The 22,362-nt window shown below is 39.4% G+C and overlaps 1 protein-coding gene across 1 annotated transcript in view; it reads right to left on the bottom strand.

Annotated features, from left to right (window-relative positions):
* AKAP6 (A-kinase anchoring protein 6) overlaps positions 1 to 22,362 on the bottom strand; it is a 569,716-nt gene that overhangs the window by 345,708 nt on the left and 201,646 nt on the right. The window contains exon 6 of the mRNA XM_024742005.1: positions 13,188 to 13,545. Within this exon, the coding sequence (XP_024597773.1) occupies positions 13,188 to 13,511 (324 nt within the window). The 5' untranslated portion in view covers positions 13,512 to 13,545. The remainder of the gene's footprint in view (positions 1 to 13,187; positions 13,546 to 22,362) is intronic.

The following is a 22,362-nucleotide window of genomic DNA, read 5'->3' as shown; positions in this document are numbered from 1 at the left end:
GTCCTGCCCACCAGAAACACAAAATCCAGCCTCATCAACCAGAACACAGGCACCAGTCCCCTCCACCAGGAAGCCTAAACAACCCAATGAACCAACCTTACCCACTGGGGACAGACACAGAAAACAACAGGAACTATGAACCTACAGCCGGCAAAAAGGAGACCCCAAACACAGTAAGTTAAGCAAAATGAGAAGACACAGAAATACACAGCAAATGAAGGAGCAAGGTAAAAACCCACCAGACCAAACAAATGAAGAGAAAATAGGCAGTCTACCTGAAAACTAATTCAGAGTAATGATAGTAAAGATGATCCAAAATCTTGGAAATAGAATAGAAACAATACAAAAAACATTTAACAAGGACCTAGAAGAACTAAACAGCAAACAAACAAGGATGAACAACACAATAAATGAAATTAAAAATTCTCTAGAAGAAATCAATAGCAGATTAACTAAGGCAGAAGAATGGAGAAGTGACCTGGAAGATAAAACAGAGGAAATAACTATTGCAGAACAGAATAAAGAAAAAATAAGGAAGAGAATTGAGGACAATCACAGAGACCTCTGGGACAACATTAAATGCACCAACATTCAAATTATAGGGGTCCCAGAAGAAGAAGAGAAAAAGAAAGGGACTTGGAAAATATTTGAAGACATTATAGTTGAAAACTTCCCTAATATGGCAAAGGAAATATTCAATCAAGCCCAGGAAGCACAGAGAGTACCATACAGAATAAATCCAAAGACAAACACACCAAGACACATATCAATAAAAGTATCAAAAATTAAATACAAAGAAAAAATATTAAAAGCAGCAAGGGAAAAATAACATACAAGGGAATCCCCATGAGGTTAACAGCTGATATTTCAGCAGAAACTCTGAAAACCAGAAGGGAGTGGCAGGACATATTTAAAGTGATGAAATGGAAGAAACTACAACCAAGATTACTCTACCCAGCAAGGATCTCATTCAGATTTGATGGAGAAATTAAAACCTTTACAGACAAGCAAAAGCTAAGAGAATTCAGCACCACCAAACCAGCTTTACAAAAAATGCTAAAGGAACTTCTCTAGGCAGGAAGCACAAGAGAAGGAAAAGACCTCCAATAACAAACCCAAAACAATTAAGGAAATGGTAATGGGAACACACATATTGATAATTACCTTAAATGTAAATGGATTAAATGCTCTAAACAAAGACATAGACTGGCTGACTGGATACAAAAACAAGACCCATATATGTGCCCTCTAAAAGAGACCCACTTCAGACCTAGGGACACATGCAGATTGAAAGTGAGGGGATGGAAAAAGATATTCCATGTAAAAGGAAAGCAAAAGAAAGCTGGAGTAGCAATTCTCATATCAGACAAAATAGAGTTTAAAATAAAGACTATCAGAAGAGACAAAGAAGGACACTACATAATGATCAAGGGATCGATCCAAGAAGAAGATATAACAATTGTAAATATTTATGCACCCAACATACGAGCACCTCAATACATAAGGCACATGCTAATATACACGGGGAAGTCAACAGTAACACAAGAATAGTAGGGGACTTTAACACCCACTTTCACCAATGGACAAATCAACCAAAATGAAAATAAATAAGGAAACACAAGCTTTAAATGATACATTAAACAAGATGGACTTAATTGAATTTATAGGACATTCCATCCAAAAACAACAGAATACACTTTCTTCTCAAGTGCTCATGGAAAATCCTCAAGGATACATCATATCCTGGGTCACAAATCAAGCCTTGGTAAATTTAAGAAAATTGAAATCGTATCAAGTATCTTTTCGACCACAATGCTATAGACTAGATATCAATTACAGGAAAAACACTGTAAAAAAATACAAACACATGGAGGCTAAACAATACGCTACTTAATAACCAAGAGATCACTGAAGAAATCAAAGAGTAATTCGAAAAATACCTAGAAACAAATGAAAATGAAAACATAACGGCCCAAAACCTATGGGATGCAGCAAAAGAAGTTCTAAGAGGGACGTTTATAACAATACAGTCCTACTCAAGAAACAAGAAAAATCTCAAATAAACAACTTAACCTTACACCTAAAGCAATTACAGAAAGAAAAACAAAAAAACCCCAAAGTTAGCAGAAGGAAAGAAAACATAAAGATCATATCAGAAATAAATGAAAAAGAAATGAAGGAAACGATAGCAAAGATCAATAAAACTAAAAGCTGGTTCTTTAAGAAGATAAACAAAATAGATAAACCATTAGCCAGACTCATCAAGAAAAAAAGGGAGAAGACTCGAATCAACAGAATTAGAAATGAAAAAGGAGAAGTAACAACGGACACTGCAGAAATACAAGGATCATGAGAGATTACTACAAGCAACTATATGCCAATAAAATGGACAACTTGGAATGGACAAATTCTCAGAAAAGCACAACCTTCTGAGACTGAACCAGGAAGAAACAGAAAATATGAACAGACCTATCACAAGCACTGAAATTGAAACTGTGATTAAGTCTTTCAACAAACTAAAGCCCAGGAGCAGATGGTTTCACAGGCCAATGCTATCAAACATTTAGAGAAGAGCTAACACCTATCCTTCTCAAACTCTTCCAAAATATAGCAGAGGGAGGAACACTCCCTAACTCATTCTACAGGGCCACCATCACCCTGATACAAAAAGCAGACAAGGATGTAACAAAGAAAGAAAACTACAGGCCAATATCACTGATGAACATAGATGCAAAAATCCTCAACAAAATACTAGCAAACAATCCAACAGCACATTAAAAGGATCATACACCATGATCAAGTGGGATTTATCGCAGGAATTCAAGGATTCTTCAATATATGCAAATCAATCAGAGTGATACACCATATTAACAAATTGAAGGATAAAAACCATATGATCATCTTAATAGATGCAGAAAAAGCTTTTGACAAAATTCAACACCCACTAATGATAAAAACTCTCCAGAAAGCAGGCATAGAGGAAACTTACCTCAACATAATAAAGGCCATATATGACAAACCCACAGCCAACATCGTCCTCAATGGTGAAAAACTGGAACTATTTCCACTAAGATCAGGAAAAAGACAAAGTTGCCCACTGTCACCAATATTATTCAACATAGTTTTGGAATTTTTAGCCACAGCAATCAGAGAAGAAAAAGAAAAAAAGGAATCCAAGTCAGAAAAGAAGAAGTAAAACTGTCATGTTTACAGATAACTTGATACTATACATAGAGAATCCTAAAGATGCTACCAGAAAACTAATAGAGGTATTCAATGAATTTAGTAAAGTAGCAGGATACAACATCAATGCACAGAAATCTCTTGCATTCCTATACACTAATGATGAAAAATTTGAAAGAGAAATTAAGGAAACACTGCCATTTACCACTGCAACAAAAAGAATAAAATACCTAGGAATAAATCCACCTAAGGAGACAAAAGACCTGTATGTAGAAAACTATAAGACATTGATAAAAGAAATAAAAGACGATACAAACAGATGGAGAGATATACCATGTTCTTGGATTGAAAGAATCAACATTGTGAAAATGACTATACTACCCAAAGCAATCTACAGATTCAATGCAATCCCTATCAAACTGCCGATGGCATTTTTCACAGAACTAGAACAAAAAATTTCACAATTTGCATGGAAACCCAAAAGACCCCAAACAGCCAAAGCAATCTTGAGAAAGAAAGATGGAGCTGGAAGAATCAGGCTCCCTGACTTCAGACTATACTACAAAGCCACGGTAATCAAGACAGTATGGTACTGGCACAAAACCAGAAATATAAATCAATGGAACAGGATAGAAAGCCCAGAGATAAACTCATGCACATATGGTCACCTTATCTTTGATAAAGGAGGCAAGAATATACAATGGAAAAAAGACAGCCTCTTCAATAAGTGGTGCTGGGAAAACTGGACAGCTACATATAAAAGAATGAAATAAGAACACTCCCTAACACCATGCACAAAAATAAACTCAAAATGGATTAAGGACCTAAATATAAGGCCAGACAGTATAAAACTCTTAGAGGAAAACATAGGTAGAAGACTCTTTGACATAAATCACAGCAAGATCCTCTTTGACCCACCTCCTAGAGAAATAGAAATAAAGACAAAAATAAACAAATGGGACCTAATGAAATTTAAAAGCTTTTGCACAGCAAAGGAAACCATAAACAAGATGAAAAGACAATCCTCAGAATGGGAGAAAATATTTGCAAACGAAGCAACTGACAGGATTAATCTCCAAAGTATACAAGCAGCTAATGCAGCTCAGTATCCAAAAAACATACAACCCAATTCAAAAATGGCCAGAAGACCTAAATAGACATTTATCTGAAGAAGATATACAGATTGCCATCAAACACATGAAAGGATTCTCAACATCACTAATTATTAGAGAAATGCAAATCAACACTACAATGAGGTATCACCTCACACCAGTCAGAATGGCCATCATCAAAATATCTACAAACAACAAATGCTGGAGAGGTTGTGTAGAAAAGGGAACCCTCTTGCACTGTTGGTGGGATTGCAAATTGATACAGCCACTATGGAGAACAGTATGGAGGTTCCTTAAGAAACTACAAATAGAATTAGCATATGACCCAGCAATCCCACTACTGGGCATATACCCTGAGAAAACCATAACTCAAAAAGAGTTATGTACCACAATGTTCACTGCAGCCCTATTTACAATAGCCAGGACATGGAAGCAACCTAAGTGTCCATCGACAGATGAATGGATAAAGAAGATGTGGCACATATATACAATAGAATATTACTCTGTCATAAAAAGAAAAGAAATTGAGTTATTTGTAGTGAGGTGGATGGACCTAGAGTCTGTCATACAGAGTGAAGCAAGTCAGAAAGAGAAAAACAAATACCGTATGCTAACACATATATATGGAATCTAAAAAAAAAAAAACAAATGGTCTGAAGAACCTAGGGGCAGGACAGGAATAAAGACGCAGACGTAGAGAAGGGACCTGAGGACAAAGTGGGGACAAAGGACAACGAGGGGAAAGGTAAGCTGGGACGAAGTGAAAGAGTGGCATGGACATATATAAACTACCAAATGTAAAATAGATAGCTAGTGGGAAGGAGCCACATAGCACAGGGAGATCAGCTCGGTACTTTGTGAACACCTAGAGGGGTGGGATAGGGAGTGTGGGAGGGAGACTTAAGAGGGAGGGGGATAGATGTATACATATAGTTGATTCACTTTGTTATACAGCAGAAACTAACACAACAATGTAAAGCAATTATACTCCAATAAAGATGTTAAAAAAAATGTATTGAACTTTAGGGTAACCGCATGAAACAGTTATGAAATACTTATTCTTATTTATGGTCTTGTGGCAGACATAGAAATATGCATGCTCTCAGATTTCCAGCATAAGTGTGGACTAACTTTCCCTGAGGAAGATCTGCTAATTATTCACAAGTCTAAGTTTATCGGGTTGTATTCGATCAACAAAATAATCAGAGGAAATGTATTTTATGCTGATTATTTTCTTCTGTCCTGATTTCAAAGTCACACAAATGTATCATCAGAGATACATAGTCATGGAATAGAATAAAACAGGATTCCTCATAACAACTAAAGTAGTAATAACTCAAATTGGATGCTGTGTCTAAAAGCATCTAATTCTCTAATCAAAATGCTGTTTTCTTCAGACTTTTCTCATTGAACTCATTTTCAAATTCTTTAATAATATTATTTTTTTTCTCTATACCCTGTGTTCATGGTTTCCTTCAAATTGTGATGTCTATGATAATCCTCATTTTCCATGCTATTATTGCTATTTAAAAATTACACAGCTGGACAACCTAGTAGACTAGTTGGGCCACCTTGTAAATTAATGCTCCCATCCTGAGCTCTAAATACATTAGCACATGTGGCTAAGGTTCATGCATACCCAAAGATCTTCCATAATATGTGTCATAAACTACCAAAGTTATTTTTTCCATGTCACCCTTCCCAAGTCTTAACCAAGAGTATTCACACGTAAATATTTTTAAACATGTGCCTGATCTGAGATTTTTAGATCATCTCCCAAAATCATAATGAAAATATATTAATCATTCAACAATCAAAAAGTATTTATTTAGCACTTGGAGTGTGTGTGGGGGGAGGGGGAGGGGTGGAGAGATTATTACTCAATAATTAAGATCGATTTTTTTCACATAATTGTGTCTCTTACATATCTAAAATTAGCCTTCCAAACATTAAAGATTCTTTTTATTTCATCCATTTTTATTGGTCCATGATACCAAATATTCTTACACAGCCTAGACATTAATAATAGGAAAAACTTTTCCACTGTTACTCACCGTACTGACCCATACTCCCAGGACACTTAACAACTAGTATTCAGATTCCCTGAGAAGATACACCCTGAGGAAGACACATCAGCCAAAAAAGAGATTCCAGCCACAAATCTGGGCTTTGGGAAAATAAAAAAATTTACCATCCTCATACCCACCAACAGAGAAATCGGCTTCATTTTCCAGTTTTCTGGGATTTGGAATATACTGTGGGGGGTTGTCATGTGATCCCATATAAATACAAAATAATCACATTGCAAAAACTGGACCAAGTTACACTTACTTGCATAGGACGTTCCAAAATTAAAATACATATCAAAGATATTGAGGAAAGTTGAGAGCGGTCTAAAGCAGTAACTATCAAAATGTTCTGGCTTGACTCAGAAGAGAAAGACATAAATTTTACATCATGACGAATCATATATATATATAAAACTAAAACCAAGTTTCACAAAATAGTATTTATCGTTACTTCAGGTAATTCTATTTCACTGTTTTAGCTCTTTAGTTCATCATATTGATTTCACAACTAACCACTAACCACTGAGAGCTACTTCTTGAAAAACAGCCATCTAAAGAGCAAAGAGGAAAATATTTACTCTTTCCCAGAAACAATGGTATTTGATCTTAAACTGGTACTTATTTAACCTAAGATACGTTACAAATTGAAAACTACTCAAAGATGTTATAAATTGAACGTTTCAGGCTTTAACACACAGTTTATTAACATTAAGATCAGATCCTCCAAGCCCCAAACTGTTGATGTCAGAAGTTTAGTTCCACTCAGAGTCCCCATTACCAAGAATTTCTGAAACTCCTAGGGTAAGTTTTGGATGTACCCAAGGATCAACCCCAGCTCTCGCTTACTGTCACAGCCAGCCAGACCCTGGACTCTACAGTTGCCACTTTGGTACCTCCTCTGCCACAGCAGGCAGAGCTTGTTATGCTCCAGCAGTGGGAGACAGAGAATTCTTTCCCTCCTACACCTATGGAACAAGGGAGAAGTCCAGGCAGAGAGTCAGCTGAGACAGGTCCCCCGCATTACACCCACAGCCCTTTCCCTTCACTGGGTACCCACACTGCCCAGGTGGCTGCTCAGGATGGGTTCCAGAACTGGGAACACTCTTTATCACACACCACTACTCCCTTCCCCTCTGCTCTGTGGCAGTCTCCTTGCCCCAGGATGAAGGTGAACCCTCTTTCAAGAGCTCCATCATCCCAGGACTTCCATAGTCCTCAGTCCTTCAGGCATATCTGATGTGACAACCCCAACTGTAGAGAGGATTCAAGCCTTTTCCCCAGGAAGCCCTTCAGACCCCATGTGAGTCACTGGGTATCTGGATTTAACTCCAGATGTTAGGCACATCTCAGTCTGGGTACAGCCCAGTCAGAACGTCTTGTAAACAGAGTCTCCGTTCAACGTTCTATCTTTGAGAATCAGGCGCAAATCGAAGATACAGACACAAATTTCACCTGGAGAGTGAAATTTATCTCAAGGGGGTTATTTGGGGAGCTGATTCCAGCAAAGTCACTTCAAGATTTCTATCTGGCATCCAGCCACATCTTTTAGTCTAAGCCTTGCCTCTTTCCTGCTATCATGTTTCCAGGAATACAAATAATGTTCTCTCTAAGAAGACTGTTAATCAGGAAGCATGGGTATCTAATTTGCCTATTTAGCACCCAGATACATTCATCCAGACCAGAAGTTGCAGTTAAAGTCAAACCCTTTTAGGTTCTTGGTCTGGTTTTCCTGCACAGCACAGCCTCTGAATCCAAAGGGCAAGGGGGAGGAGAAGGAAAGTTTCTAAAAATGGTTCAGCTGTCTTCTCATACTTGCTCCTAAAGAATATCTGGAAGCTAAGAAGCAAAATATGTGGATTACATTTTCTATTTAAAAAATAATGGAAAAAACTACACAGTGTAATATATCGTATTGTTTCCATATTTTAATCTTAAACTGAGATGTTTTTATTTATTCACTTTCTAGAACAATCACCAACCCCCACCCCAATTTTGGGAACTTTATAATAGTGGTTTGTAGTTCACCCTGGGGGTTACAATAAAACTTCCCCGAAGAACTTTGAAATAAGGTTGGTAAGAATAGTCTCTGATAAACAAACTTTAAGATCAACACAATGACCAGAAGATAAGCAAAGTTACCTTTAAAGAAAAAGAGCAGTTCCAGGCCCTCTAGCTCATGGACCAAAATCCTTGCCAAAGAAGGAGTCAAACAGAAAGTGGGATGGGAGGAAGACCAGCACAGCTACCTAGGCAGAATAGACTCTCCCAGGCAGACTCCCCAGACAAGATGTCCAAGATTCTGAATCACTCACAGACTCTCCCTGACGGGAGAGTAATGTCCCAAATGCACTTGGGCCTGATTCATCCGACACCATTGTCCTAATTCAATCCTCACCACGAAGGCTTCCTCCTGTGAATTCCAGTGCAAGCCTGCCTATGGGGAGAGAAGGCACTGACCATACAGATTCGGACTCATCTATCCAACCACAGATATGAACTGGTTTCCATCAAATGCCAAGCCCTTGCCCTAGGCAACAGGGATACAGTGGAGAATCAGACATTTGAGGTCCTTGGAGCTAATACAAATAAATAAGGAAATTAAAGCTAGTGATAAGAACCATAAGAACCATTTCAGTTTGCAAGGCAGAAACAAAGACACAGATGTAGAGAACAAACGTATGGACACCAAGGGGGGAAAGCGGGGGATGGGGGGAAGAACTGGGAGATTGGGGTTGACATATATACACTAATATGTATAAAATAGATAATAAATAAGAACCTGCTATATAAAAAATAAATAAAAATTAAAAAAAAAAATCTATCAAGGCATAAAATATTTCTGTCACCTCCCCCAAATTCTTTTATGTTGCTTTTCCTTGCTCTCATCACACTGTTCTGGTTCTTTTTAACCTCAGATTAGTTTTCCCTGTTCTAGAACCTGACATAAATGGAATGATACAGGATGTATGTACTCTTTTGCATACTTTTTGTTTTGAGTTTCACCCATGTTGTTGCAGATATCTGCAGTTCGTGCTGTTTTATTACTAAATAGCAATCCATCTGTACAAATATAACACAACTTTCTTATTTATTTTCCTCTTGATGGATACCTGAGCTTCAGACAGTTTTTTGCTATTATTTATAAAGCTGATATGAAAATTCTTAAACAAGTCTCTATGAACATATGCTTCCTTTTTCTTGGGTAAATACCTAGGAATGGAATTTCTGAGCTTATGGAATATATATGTTTAACTTTTGAGTAACTGACAGACCTTTTTTCAAATATGGTAATAGCATTGAAGAATTTTTGCCATTAACTGAGCTGAATAATGGACTAGGTGATGGGTGTTTTAAGCATAGGGGTTAGGAATAGCTTCTTTGAGAAAGTGACATTAAATATAAAACCAGAGGGGGAGCCCACCCTGAGCATTTTCCCAAAGCATTTCTCAACTAATTTTTTTTAAGTTATACATCAACAGGATGGCAGAGAAAACTGTAATGACAAGATTTAGAACAAGCAATGTGAAAGGGAGTCTGAGGCGTGTAGACGAGTTAGGTGAGGGTAGCTCCTTTTTTGTGCTTGCCTTTCATGGAGCAGAGCACAGGCTCCTCCTCGCTCCCAACCCCTGCTCAACCTTCTCCCAGGTTTGTGCCTCCAGATATTAGAACTTGGCTGTGCCGCTGGCCGACGGCTTGATGAGGATCCAGAATCTGCAAGGCAAAGCTAGAGCTAGGCAGAGGAAACAGGAAAAGCTGTGGGGCAAGAACTAGACTAACATTTCTTTTGAACTTTCAATCCGCTTGTAGCTTTATAAACAAGGGGAAAGTAACAGGAGACACGGCAGGAGAAGCAGGCAGGGGCAGAACCACAGGAAGAGGTTTGGGTTTTATTGTAAGCCAACAGGAAGCAAGGGAGTTACATGACTGGATTTACATTTTTAAAAGATCCCACTGGCTGCTGTGTAGAGAATAAACTGCAGGGTAGTAGAAGAAGCTCTAAAAGTAGCCCAGGCAAGCAGTGATGTGGCTTGACTAGGGTGGCAGCAGTAGCATAGGGGAGAAGTGAATGGATTTAGGGCATATTGTGGAGATGGATCCCCAGGACTTGTTAATAGACATATATGTGGGGCATGGAATCACACTTTGGCTTGGCAAAAAAGTGGTGCCTTTTACCAAAATTGGGAAGACGGGGTCGGGGAGGCATTCAGGGCTTTTCAATGGGCATATCAGTTTGAGATGCTCACTAGAGATACAAGATGTCTCTTAGGCAGTTGGGGCTCCTGGGAGAACACTGGGATGGATATATAAATTTAGAAATTATGTGCGCCTAGATGGTCCTTAAAGCCATGGCATTCCCATCCCTGCGATGGTTATTTTTCATAGTAAATTAATAAACTGAATAATTCACCAAGGCATGGAGCCAAGCAGGGATGCCCCATAGGAGATAGCTAGCCTTTCCCCGGCTGGGCCTGCCCCTCTGCTTTGCCATACACCTAACTTAAGAGCTGCTTCTACAAGGTTGTTTTGCTGTTGTTTTGATTCCACATATAAAATTCTGTAACCCAGTTCCCCTTTATTCTTGTGGATCAGTGTGGAAATCTGAAGAACTGACACGTATTTAAAATCTTTTTTTTTTAATGTATCAAAGTGCTTATTTGGTTAAATTTAAAAATGTTATGCAAATAAAGGGAAAACTTAAATAAGCAGATTAGGAGACCAAAACTAAGCCCTTGTGTTAACAAGGCCATAGCTCACTGACCAGAGTTTGTCGACTTTGGCCTCAATGTGGAAGGGCTCTATTATTATAGAATATTCTAGAACATTCAGAGAACGTTGGTTAAGTCACTTGATGAAATAAGCATCAAAAAAGGAATGATAGAAATCCTAGAATTAAATTAACATAAGACAATTTCACTTCTTCCCTTTAGCTGCTATTGATGAACTACTATGTGACTACTGTGCTGACTTCCTGCCCTCCTGGGGCTCCTTTCTCAGCAGGGGAGACAGACCACACTGTGGGACAGAGCTGAACGGAGGCAGTAAGATGCCTTTTGAGTGAGGTGAGAAGGTGACAGGCAGTTCCAATGAGAAAAAGAAGCAAATTGCCCCACAGGGGATTTCTCAACACTAAACATAATCCTGGTTGACTGTACAAAAACTTTTACATTCCTATTTGGAATTAAAATTTAAGTTTTCACTTAAGTACTATATTGATGCAATTAAATGAAGTTAGTTGACACCCTGTTTTCAGGTGCCCTTAGCATTTTTAGTGGAATCTTCTAAAGATATTTCCATTCCCCCCATTCTCCTTTATCATTTATCACCTTTTCTGTGTAGATCTGAAAGATTTTAGAGAGCAACAGTCATCTTTCCTTGCAAACCCAATCCTGTATTTCTTTTAGGGAGCCACATAAGTAAGTGCAACATTAGAGGGAATGGAGGAGGGGGTGGGGTGCTGCGGAGCCCCCTGACTCCCATCTCACTGCAACCCGGAGGAGCTGGGGAGCTGCTCCTCTGATTAAAGGGACTGTGCTGCAGGAACTGAGAGACGCCGCTCCCTGCTGCCACGGTGGGGAAACCAGTCGGGCTGGCATTCCGTTAAAGCTCCGTCCGTTAAAGCGGGCTCCTAGCCACCTCTGGTACCTTTCATGCTTGCTCCTTCCCAAGAACCCGAAGAAAGAAGGCCACCCAGGCCTGCTTAACCTGGGAGAAGCCCAGCCACCTTGGCATTCTGGCCCTTTTGTTTTTTCTCTCTCTCTTCAACCCCCTCCTTCCCTTTCTTGGGCACTCTCTCTCATGGGGCAGCTGGGCCCAGGATCTGCTGAACCAGCCTGGGAAGGCTAAGCCAGCTCTGCTCTAGGCTTTGGGGCACATAACGCTCTCTTAATTGTCCTTTCCTCTCACGCTGATAGCTGCATCTTATGTCATTTAAGTATTAAGATGCAAGAATCTGTCTGGTCTTTGGTTTCAGATCATTTAAAATGAACCAGCTGAGGTAGAGGAATTCTCCTTAGTATCTCATCTAACTGACTAGAAATTAACATTGGGGTTTGGGGCCAATGTCCTAATTGGTTATAAATCTGCCCTGCTTTGCCCACCATTGACCTGAGCATGTATTTCCCTCGGGGACCCGGAAGAGAGGAGTGGCTATGGCAGGGCAAGATTCACGGTATTTTGGGGTTCCTAGGCCAAAATCTCTATTAATAGCACGCCTTACTAGCATCTCCGTCTCATTAGTATCAACGGTCAGGCTTTTTAACGGCTCTCTAAAAGTCACACACATTTTTTAATGTCTAAACTTTAGATGAGCTGTTATAAAAGCACCTTTGTTCTACATGATGTATTGTACCTTTTAGAATGTACTCATTCTAAAAGGAGAACACCGCCCTTCTCCATCATGCGAGAACCCACTGTTTGCCACAAAGGCAGCATCAACTTCAACAGAAGTTAGTAATCACATACATAAACAATCACTGCTCAGTTTGATTTTTTACCTATGAGAGTCTTTGTTAAACCTTTTGTAATATTTTTATTCTTTACTACTGATTTCTATGACATTGCACAAAAATGCCACCCCCCATTTTTCCTCGCTTCTCCGCATTATCCCCTGAGATCAGTTTTATTCTAGATGTTTAGCCCACAAAGTAAAACGAGGAAAGAATTCCACCCATGATTATCTACAGAAATAATGGTTTCAAACCTGTTATTCTGTTTTTCTTCTTGGATGCTTTCTCCTTGAGAATTACAGAACTCAGGCTCTAGGCACTACAGCCACCTTCAGACTTCTGTCTGGAATGGACCTGAGCCCAGAGACCTTCCTTACCTTTAGTTGAACTAGATGCACATCCACATGCTTGCTGTCCGAGTCCTGCTGGACTGAATAGGTTAGGTCTCGGACCCTCTCTGAGGTCATCCGGAGCCAGGTCTCAATTTCAGGTAAGTGGAGGACAATCTTCCAGTCGGCCCCTGTATGCAGTGGGGGTGGCTTTTCGTACTGCTCGTCAGAATCCATGTCTTTCATCGCCTCTTCTCCCTCACCCTGCTCCACAGTGGGTGTCAAGTTGATGGCCATGGGTGAAGCATCAGTAGCCATGGGATCCAGGTCCTGTGACCTCAGAGGGGAAAGTGTCACGCTCATGGTTAACATGGAGAAGTCTAAGCCTTACTTCTTTCCAAAACAGCTGAAAGGCAAAAGGAAAAAAGAAAGCAAAAGTCAGACAAGATTCCCAAATAAAGGAATGGTACTTCACAGAAGAAGCAAGATTTCTAAATTAAGCCAAGTTTCTAAATTAAGAAACCATAGCTCATAACAAAAACAGAAAGAGGTGTTTTGAGTTTCTACCAACTAGACCCAAGACCCAGCATTTATCCAGCGACTTCTAAGCTATTGGAAGCGTCCTTCCTATACTGGTTCAATAGGAACACAAAACGGTGTGGTACTGCCTATCCCAACATCCATTCTCGCCTCATTCCTTAATAACAAATTCCTGATTTTCAGTTGTGCATATTCCTGCCAAAAATTTAAAACTACATTCCCTATCTCCATCGGAGCTCACTGTGGTCATGTGGCTAAGTTCTGACCAATGAAGTGTACGGTTTCTTTTTAAGATAAAGTTGACTAGTTTACTAATGATCTAGCTATGTAATTTATCTTTCTTCTGTAACCAGTCTGATATAAAATAACAACTTTTAGGATCTTGTACTTTGAACACATTAAATAGACATTATTTTTAGTTTCAAGAGAAAGTTCTTCAAGGCAATGGGTTTCTTTTCCTTTTCTAAGTCTTTTTCTAGTTCTATACATTCAAGTTAGTTTATAACCCCATTCCTCCAAAGATGAAAGGCGGTTGATCAAAATATGAAATTAAATGTGATTGTCAGAAAGTAGCTATATTTCTTTATATTCTTGAGATTAACTTAATAACAAAAGCAAAATTATTTTACCTACAAACGTGGAAGGGAAAAGTCAAGAAAGCTCCCAGTTTGACTAGGAATATGTAACCTTCCACACAGGAATGAGCACAGGGAATAAAAAGACTTGTTGAATTGACAAAAGCCTTAAGAATAAGTTATTCTCATGATATATTATTTCAGAAGCCTTCTAATGCTGTAGCATACTGCCTCTCCCCCAATTTCTTGAGCATTTTATTTTTAAATTAAATGATAAGGGGGTTTACAGATGAATTTTTGAAAACAAAGTTATTTGCAAAGACCAAAATATTATGTCATAAGGTAAGTTTATCACTTTGGTACCTGCCTTAGAGAATGGTTTTAGGCTTCAACAGCTTTCCACACCTGATTGCAAGAGGGAGAAATCCATGCCCCACATTTTTAACCACCCTTGCATACAATCTTTAAAATAACAATAATACTAGACTTGACTATTTTTTGAAACCAATTAGAAGATATCAAAATTTCACTGGGAGGGATGAAACTCCAGGAAGAGTGAGCTACCACACTACTTCTTAATAAACCATACCCAAGTCTCAGTCTCTGATTCTGATTTCCAAAAGCACTTTAAAAATTTTAATCAATTCACTGCCTTCTGGGGTGGTGAATCACTATTTACAATCACTGTCCCAGAGAAGGAATCTGATACACAAAGGTTAATAAAGGTTTTTAGTGCAAGGTCAAAGAACTAGTAATGAAGAAGTCACTGGTGTCACAGTGGTTCCCTCTTCTAAGAAACCAGACTCAAGCAAACCAGAAAACTAAGTGCCAGGCCAGTGTGAAATGAACTGTTTCACGTTCACCCACACACTCACTCAGCTCCAAGCCCCTACCTAAGAGTCCTGTACAACTGACAAACAATGCTTGGTCATTGCGTTTTCTCTGAAACCCCTAAATCGAGGCAAGGCCTCCTCTGAAATACATATCTTACTGTAAACTAAAGAACATACCAAAGAATTGGCTCAATGTAATTTATATCCCAACATACATTTCTATATATACTATCAGGCCGTGCACCAGGCAGGCACAGTGCAGTTTTGTGTGGTTTGGAGCAAGATGCTCCACATTTGCAGGTCTCAGTTTTCTCATCTGTAAAATGACAAAATTGGACTAAATGATCAATAAGATTCCATCTGACCATGAGAATCTGTAATTACCTAGGGCTATTTATCCAGAGATTTCTAAGCTCTAGGGTTATTTATCCAGAGATTTCTAAGCTATTAGAAGCATCCTACCTATACTGAGAGCTATGTAGATACTAAATGATGGACCTCCATTTCACCAAAGCAGGCAAACGGCTTCAATGGAAAGAATGGAAAGAAATAAATTATTACCATGCAAACACATTTTGTAAATCATTATTTACACATTATATGTTGCTAATTCTTTCCAGAGGAATAAATATGGGAGATTCTTCCCTCTGGGAGTGTGCACTTAAGACTGATAAGACAGATGTGGTTATATATGCAAAGGACAAATAGAATAAAATAAAAACATTAAACAAAAATGTAGCTGGGGGCTTCCCTGGTGGCGCAGTGGTTGGGAGTCTGCCTGCCGATGCAGGGGACACGCGTCCGTGCCCCGGTCTGGGAAGATCCCACGTGCCGCGGAGCGGCTGGGCCCGTAAGCCATGGCCTCTGAGCCTGCGCGTCCGGAGCCTGTGCTCCGCAGTGGGAGAGGCCACTCCCAAAAAAAAAAAAAAAAAAAAAATGTAGCTGGTGTGCATCACACATGAGTAAAGGGCAAGAAAACCTTATATTCAAGCTGCCAAGGCAAAAGTTACCTGCATCTACAAAATTTCAACCTGCATGTGATGTTTCCATATTTAGCTGATCAGACTATAAACAAGAGAATTTCCATAACCCGAAACAGTGAAGCAAAGCAACACTTTACTCAAGTTTTATTTCAACTTCTATTTACTTTCCTTCATATACAGCTTTGTCCCTGGGGAAGGAATACCGTATGTGTCATAACAGCATAGCAAGCCCAGGAAGTGGCATACAATTGATTAATTACCCATTTTCATGGAAACTAATTACTATAAACATTTAATTTTCAATTCCAATAGTTCACATTTAGATGTACCACCCATGGATAACCAACCTGTATTTCTGATTTTCACAAAAGCACATCTGATTTCCAAGATAAATTTATACTTTAAAGGAAAACTGCCTCATATTGTAGAGATCTACAATAACAATCTTTGTGTGTATTTTTCCTGTCCTTATCATGACTATTCAAGCTTGCTTTCCCATCAAATTAATTACTCCATTTGAATGCAAACAAATAGTAGGAAATTCAACACAACTCTATATATTCTTCTAAATTCTAAGTTTTCTATTTTTTTTTATGCAAGGATCCATGCAATAAGATTCCTTTCTAGTCACAGAGAAATTTGAAAAAAAAAAAAAAAGCCAGTAGACAACAACTTCTGACCATGCAAATGAAGCACTGATTCAAGTACATACAGATACCCATGCAGTTATATCTCTGGCTGCAAAGCTGCATGAGAGGAGGGATCAACCAGCTTTTTGGAACCCAATGACCTCCTATTCTCCACCCACCCCTCTGCCCCCATCAAATGCTTATCTGTGGCCACGTTTCCAGCATTAGAGATAATACCACCTTGAACCCAGCTGCTGTTAAAAATAACACAGATCAAATCCTTTCCTTTCCACAAACCCAAAGAAGATTCAACATTTAAGGTGCAAAATCCAAAAGCAGTAAAGATTTTAAAGGTTTTTTAAAAAAAATTTGTGCTAAGGCTTTTCTCACCACACTCTATCATCCTACAGAAACAGAAGAAACATACCATGGCTTGCTTACTAACCAAGGACTGGTGCTGCTACCTCCCTGACAGTCCACAAATTTTCAGTCGAAACCTGATGTTAGCAGAATATATTCAATTTGAATAAGACATTTAAATCAGGAGCGTGTTCTTCGACCAAACTAGGAAGCAAAAAATGCAGCTACACACCCATCAAAACTGCCCACCTCTTTCTCCCTTCTCTTGTGATTGTCTCTCTTAAATAAAAGGACAGAAAAGCTGGAAATCAGCTGACTGTACTCACTGTAAATGCTTTTGTCCCTAAAGGTCCTTCAGGATTAAGCGCCTGGCTCCTCCTCCTCCCGCCCCCTCGGGTTCTCTTCTTGTAGCCAAACAAGATAAAGGCCGGTATCAGGGCTGCTTCATGCCAGCAGGACACTGGTGAGTCTGTAAGGCACCAGCTTCAAATGCCCTTAGTGGCCTAAATCTCTTGCAAAGAGAGGGCTACTACACTGTCCCTATTTGGAAGCTAATCTATAAGCTCCAGGCTTGTAAGGTTATAGGCTGGGCTTTTGCAGCAGTGATAAGTGAGTTGAGAAAAAGGAGACAGTTGCCAAAACAAGGATCACTATGGAAAAGAGTATTTGGGTAGACAAAGCACAGTCAGGCACGGTTCAGAAGAACCAAGACTGTATACCCCAAGACTGAGCAAATCCTAAAGCAGGATAAATTTTAAAATGTATAAATAAATTAATAGTACTATAGTAACATAACCAGCTGACAAAGTCAATCTGAGCTAAATGCATTCAAGCCCTCTCTCTTTTCTTAGGAAGAAACTGTTCTTTCCAAACAAGAGCATCTTCACGTGTCTAGTTTGAGAGGTAGTCTTATCATCATGTAAATCACCCCCAAACCTAAATACTTACTCTCAATCTTTCTGTGCTCTGCTTACTGCCCCCCAAAATGAGAGACTAAAGCATAATTCAGGCCAAATTAGTGAATCTGCTTGCTACAAAGGACATGTTACAAAACTGGGGTAGAGAAAATTAAGTTAGGCATCACTAAGTGTGCTTTTTTCTCTTGCTTCTTTTTTTTCTTTCATATTCTCATAATCATTCTTCACAGAACCTATTCACAGAGACTGAATTTTGAAAGGGAAAGAAAAGTTCCACTGGAATGTTTTGAATTTTGTCTCTGGCTAGCTCTCATGCTTTGACTGCATTAAGGAAAAATAAATGAACTCAAGAGGTGAACCCTATATCCGATTCCAGGACTCTAGAATCGGGCTCTACAAAAAAAACCCCACAAAAACAAGCTTAATAAATTGCTTAATTAAATGTCGCAGTCTACCCAGATGAATGAGGCTCTAATTCAACACCTAGTTTTAAATCTTGCTGCCTGTCTTACTCTCTGGCCTCTTGTGAGGTCAAGGGTTGGGAAACTTTAAATGGCTTTAAGCTTTTTAAGAGGAGAGCTGAAGAATTCCTACAAAATATTAAGTTAAATCTACTTAAGGGAAAAAAGAGTGAGTGGCTTTTGTAAGATGCTCTAAGGAAGTTTCCATAATCACTGATTCCTCCTTCTCCTTGGCCCTCTTCTCCTCCCAGCCCCACACCCTCCAGCACTCATCTGGAGTAACACTGATAAGTGAGATCTGTGGTAACCCCAGATTAGGCTCACTTTCTAATCCTCCTGCCATAACAGAGCAGCCTGCAAGTGGATGTCAGTGAGAAGAAAAATCTCAAGCTTTAAGTGCACAGGCTTGGGGAGCAGGAAAGGGAGTGAACACAGCACGTAAATACAGGGGCCCAGACAGATTTCTACAATTTAAAAGACCTTGGTGTTATCACTGATGTTCCCCCCAACACTTTTCCCCTTTACTATATCCTTTTGTATGGCTGTCCCCTCAGGCAAATGGCTGATTACATCTGATTAATCACACAGAGACCATGCACCCTCTCCTGGGTCTCTCCTCAATCACTGCTAACTCCCTTGCCCAGAGCATAGGGTCTTCTGTCACCCATAACACACTTCATCAATCATCTTCCTTGCTCAAGCCGTCTGTCCTCCTACTACGCGCCCCCACCCTGCATTATTCAGATCCTTCTCCTGTGGCGTGGACACCCAGATTGACTCAGTTAGTCATCACACCTCCCATGTCTTCCTTCCACCACTACAGTGGTCAGCTGCTGTCACTCAGAGATTCATTTGGCTGCATCACCCCACTTGGGGTGGATTTGTAAAAATAATACATAATTTATACAGTTGTTACTTTTATCAATGCTATTGATACAAAGAAAATGAAACAAGATTCATTTCAAATCAACTGACATTACTGAGAATCAACTATATATAAGGCATTATGTATATCTATGACTCATCAGATTTACTTTCAAGGAAATTATAATTTAATGGGGACAATTTCCCTCCCTCCACTCTCCCCTAACACACACACACACACACACATCTACTGATAACCTATTACATAGGCAGGATGTGGGCAAAGCCTTGTGAGGCCCCAGTGGAATGGCATTAATCCGGGATGGAGGAAACATAAGGAAGAACCTTCACCGAAGAAGGAAATATTTGAGATGAGCTTGTAAAAATGGCTATGATTGGGCTTCCCTGGTGGCACAGTGGTTGAGAGTCCACCTGCCGATGCAGGGGACACGGGTTCGTGCCCCGGTCCAGGAAGATCCCGCGTGCCGCGGAGTGGCTGGGCCCGTAAGCCATGGCCGCTGAGCCTGCGCGTCCAGAGCCTGTGCTCCGCAACAGGAGAGGCCACAATAGTGAGAGGCCCGCGTACCGCCAAAAACAAAACAAAACAAAAAAATGGCTACGATTTAGATGGGCAGAAAGAGAAGGGAGATGGGGAAAGAATTCCAGGCTGGGAGAAATACATGGACAAAGATACCAAGAAGTTGGGAGAATCAGCAAATAATTCAGTGTTGAGAGGAATTGGGAGCTTGATGGGAACTGGGAACCGGAAACAGATAAGGCTATAAGGTAAATTGCAGCCATGTTATAAGAGGGCTTTGAACACCAAACTATGGAGGTTGGAATGAGTCTCACAGGGATCAGGAACTCTAAAAAGATTGCAAAAGAAGAGAAATAAAATTACAGTTGTTTGCTAGAATGAGACAGAAAAATCAATATACAAACTCTTATTTACCAAGAAAATGAAATGAGAAATCAGCATTATGAGAGAATCAACATCTTCTTTTCCAGGCAGACTTCATCAATATAAAATGTAAGGTTAAAAACTTCTTTATAGCCCATACAAAAACAGAAAGAGAGACTGATTCAGATCTAGAAGTCTGACTTTTAGATCAGAGTGATTAAAGGAGTTCTGTGCTCTGTTCTACCTACTCCATTAAATATAAAAAGAGTTCTCCATTTTTAGCTCTCCATTAACCCTAGCATCATAGATTTGAAGTGGAAAAAATTTTAGGATCATTTTATGCAATGTTTTTTCTTAATCTAAAAAGTTTTAATTAATTAAAAAGTAATATATATTAAGTCAAACATTGTAAAAATAGATAACACTGAAGTTAAAAGATCCTCCTCTATCCCAATATTCTCATCCCCAGTCAATAAATGATAAGGGGCTATTTAGCTTTTGTGCCCTCAATATGTAAAGTAGAAAGGAAATGAGCCCTAAAAGAAAAGTTGTCTTTAAAGATTCTGAAGCCTAAATTTGTTGGTTATCTCTACTAATGAAGCAATATAGAAGTGTTTGCTAATGCAGTGTTTATTTACCAGGTATTAATAAGTACTCTACAAAAAGTTGCCCCTGACAAATAAATTGAGAGTGCTAGACAACTTCTGGGAAGAGACAGCCAACTGAATATATGTGTCTAATTTGGCTCCCTCCAGAAACCTCACTAACACTACTGCAGAGTGGTTTTAGTTTGAAATTTGTTTTTGTTTTTTTTTAAGTATAAACACTCAAGAATGGGAGGAAAAATAGTAATAGTTTTGGAAGCTGAAAATCAGATGAACGAGTGATAAATGCCTTAGCCAACCCAAGAAAACAAAATCCTAAACTAATGGCACAGAGAGGAAAGAACCAACCTGATTTTACTTCATAATTCTTTAAGTATTTTGAAATTGCTAGAACCAGATACCTCTGGAACTGGAGATGGAAAAGTATGTAGTGAAAAATTAACTTTACCCAAAAAAAAGTCTGGCCTTTGTTCCAACTCCTAAGAGGTAACCTCTAAACTTTCAGAATTTCCTGAGTGATAGGATTATTTTTGTTGTTCATGGTGGGCCCCTCAGATGACACCTAATAGTCTATACTAACAAGGTGATGCATGATAGGGGCTAGCCAGACAGAAAGACCATTCATGTAATTAGAGGGTTGGGGCTTTGAGCAACCACATGGGCAAAGATTCAATCATTCATGTCTAAGTAATGAAGCCCCAATAAGAACTAGGACACTGAAGCTCAAGCAAACTTCCGAAGTTGGCAATACCCCATGAGTATTGTCACACACCAAGGGCAAGAGGTAGTGCATCCCTAAGGACATGGAAGCTTTGTGTTGGGAAACTTCTCAGTCCCAGATTCCACCCTATGTGTTTCTTCCTTTGGCTGGTTCTGATTTGTACCCTTTTGGTATAATAAAACTATAATTATAAGTATAGCACTTTCCTGAGCTCTGTGAGTTGATTTATCAAATTATCAAATCTGAAGGAATCTGTGAGAACCTCCAAATTTATCATTAGCTAGTCTCATGTGAGGACAGCCCTGGAGACCCCTGAACCTGCAGCTGGTGTCAGAAGTCTTGGGCAAACTAGACAGTCTTGGAGAACTGTACCCTTAACCTCAAGTTCGGCCTAACTCTGGGTAAAGGGGCAATGACACATTGAGAAGATTAATTCTGATTTAAAAATGTTTAGAAGCAGTTAGAATTCTAGGTCTTTCCTTACTCTGTGTTGCTGGGTAGGTGTACCACTCCAATTCTAGAGCTTTATTCTCCAGAAAGAATCAATCAAAGGGTCTCTGGACTAAGGGACTCTGGGCAGTTGAGTATAGAGTTACCTTGAAAATAGGTGAATTAAGTTAACATAGGCATTCTGAGTGCTGAGACCATCCCCAGTCCCCTTCCACAACTTGACTCTCCTAAGCCTTTATCCTCCAGTTAGCAGACTAGAGACCACCCCCCCAAGAAGATCTGATCAGTCCAAGAAGACATGATAATGAAAATTGGCACATCCAGATCACCCTACAATGACATTCAGTCAATAGGCCTACCCACGCACTGAGAGCATTCAATCAG

Source organism: Neophocaena asiaeorientalis, unplaced genomic scaffold (assembly GCF_003031525.2).
Source record: "Neophocaena asiaeorientalis asiaeorientalis breed wild unplaced genomic scaffold, Neophocaena_asiaeorientalis_V1.1 scaffold83, whole genome shotgun sequence".
Lineage (NCBI taxonomy): Eukaryota > Metazoa > Chordata > Mammalia > Artiodactyla > Phocoenidae > Neophocaena > Neophocaena asiaeorientalis.
The sequence above is the reverse complement of the archived record's forward strand: the minus strand, read 5'-3'. Positions and strand labels throughout refer to the sequence as shown.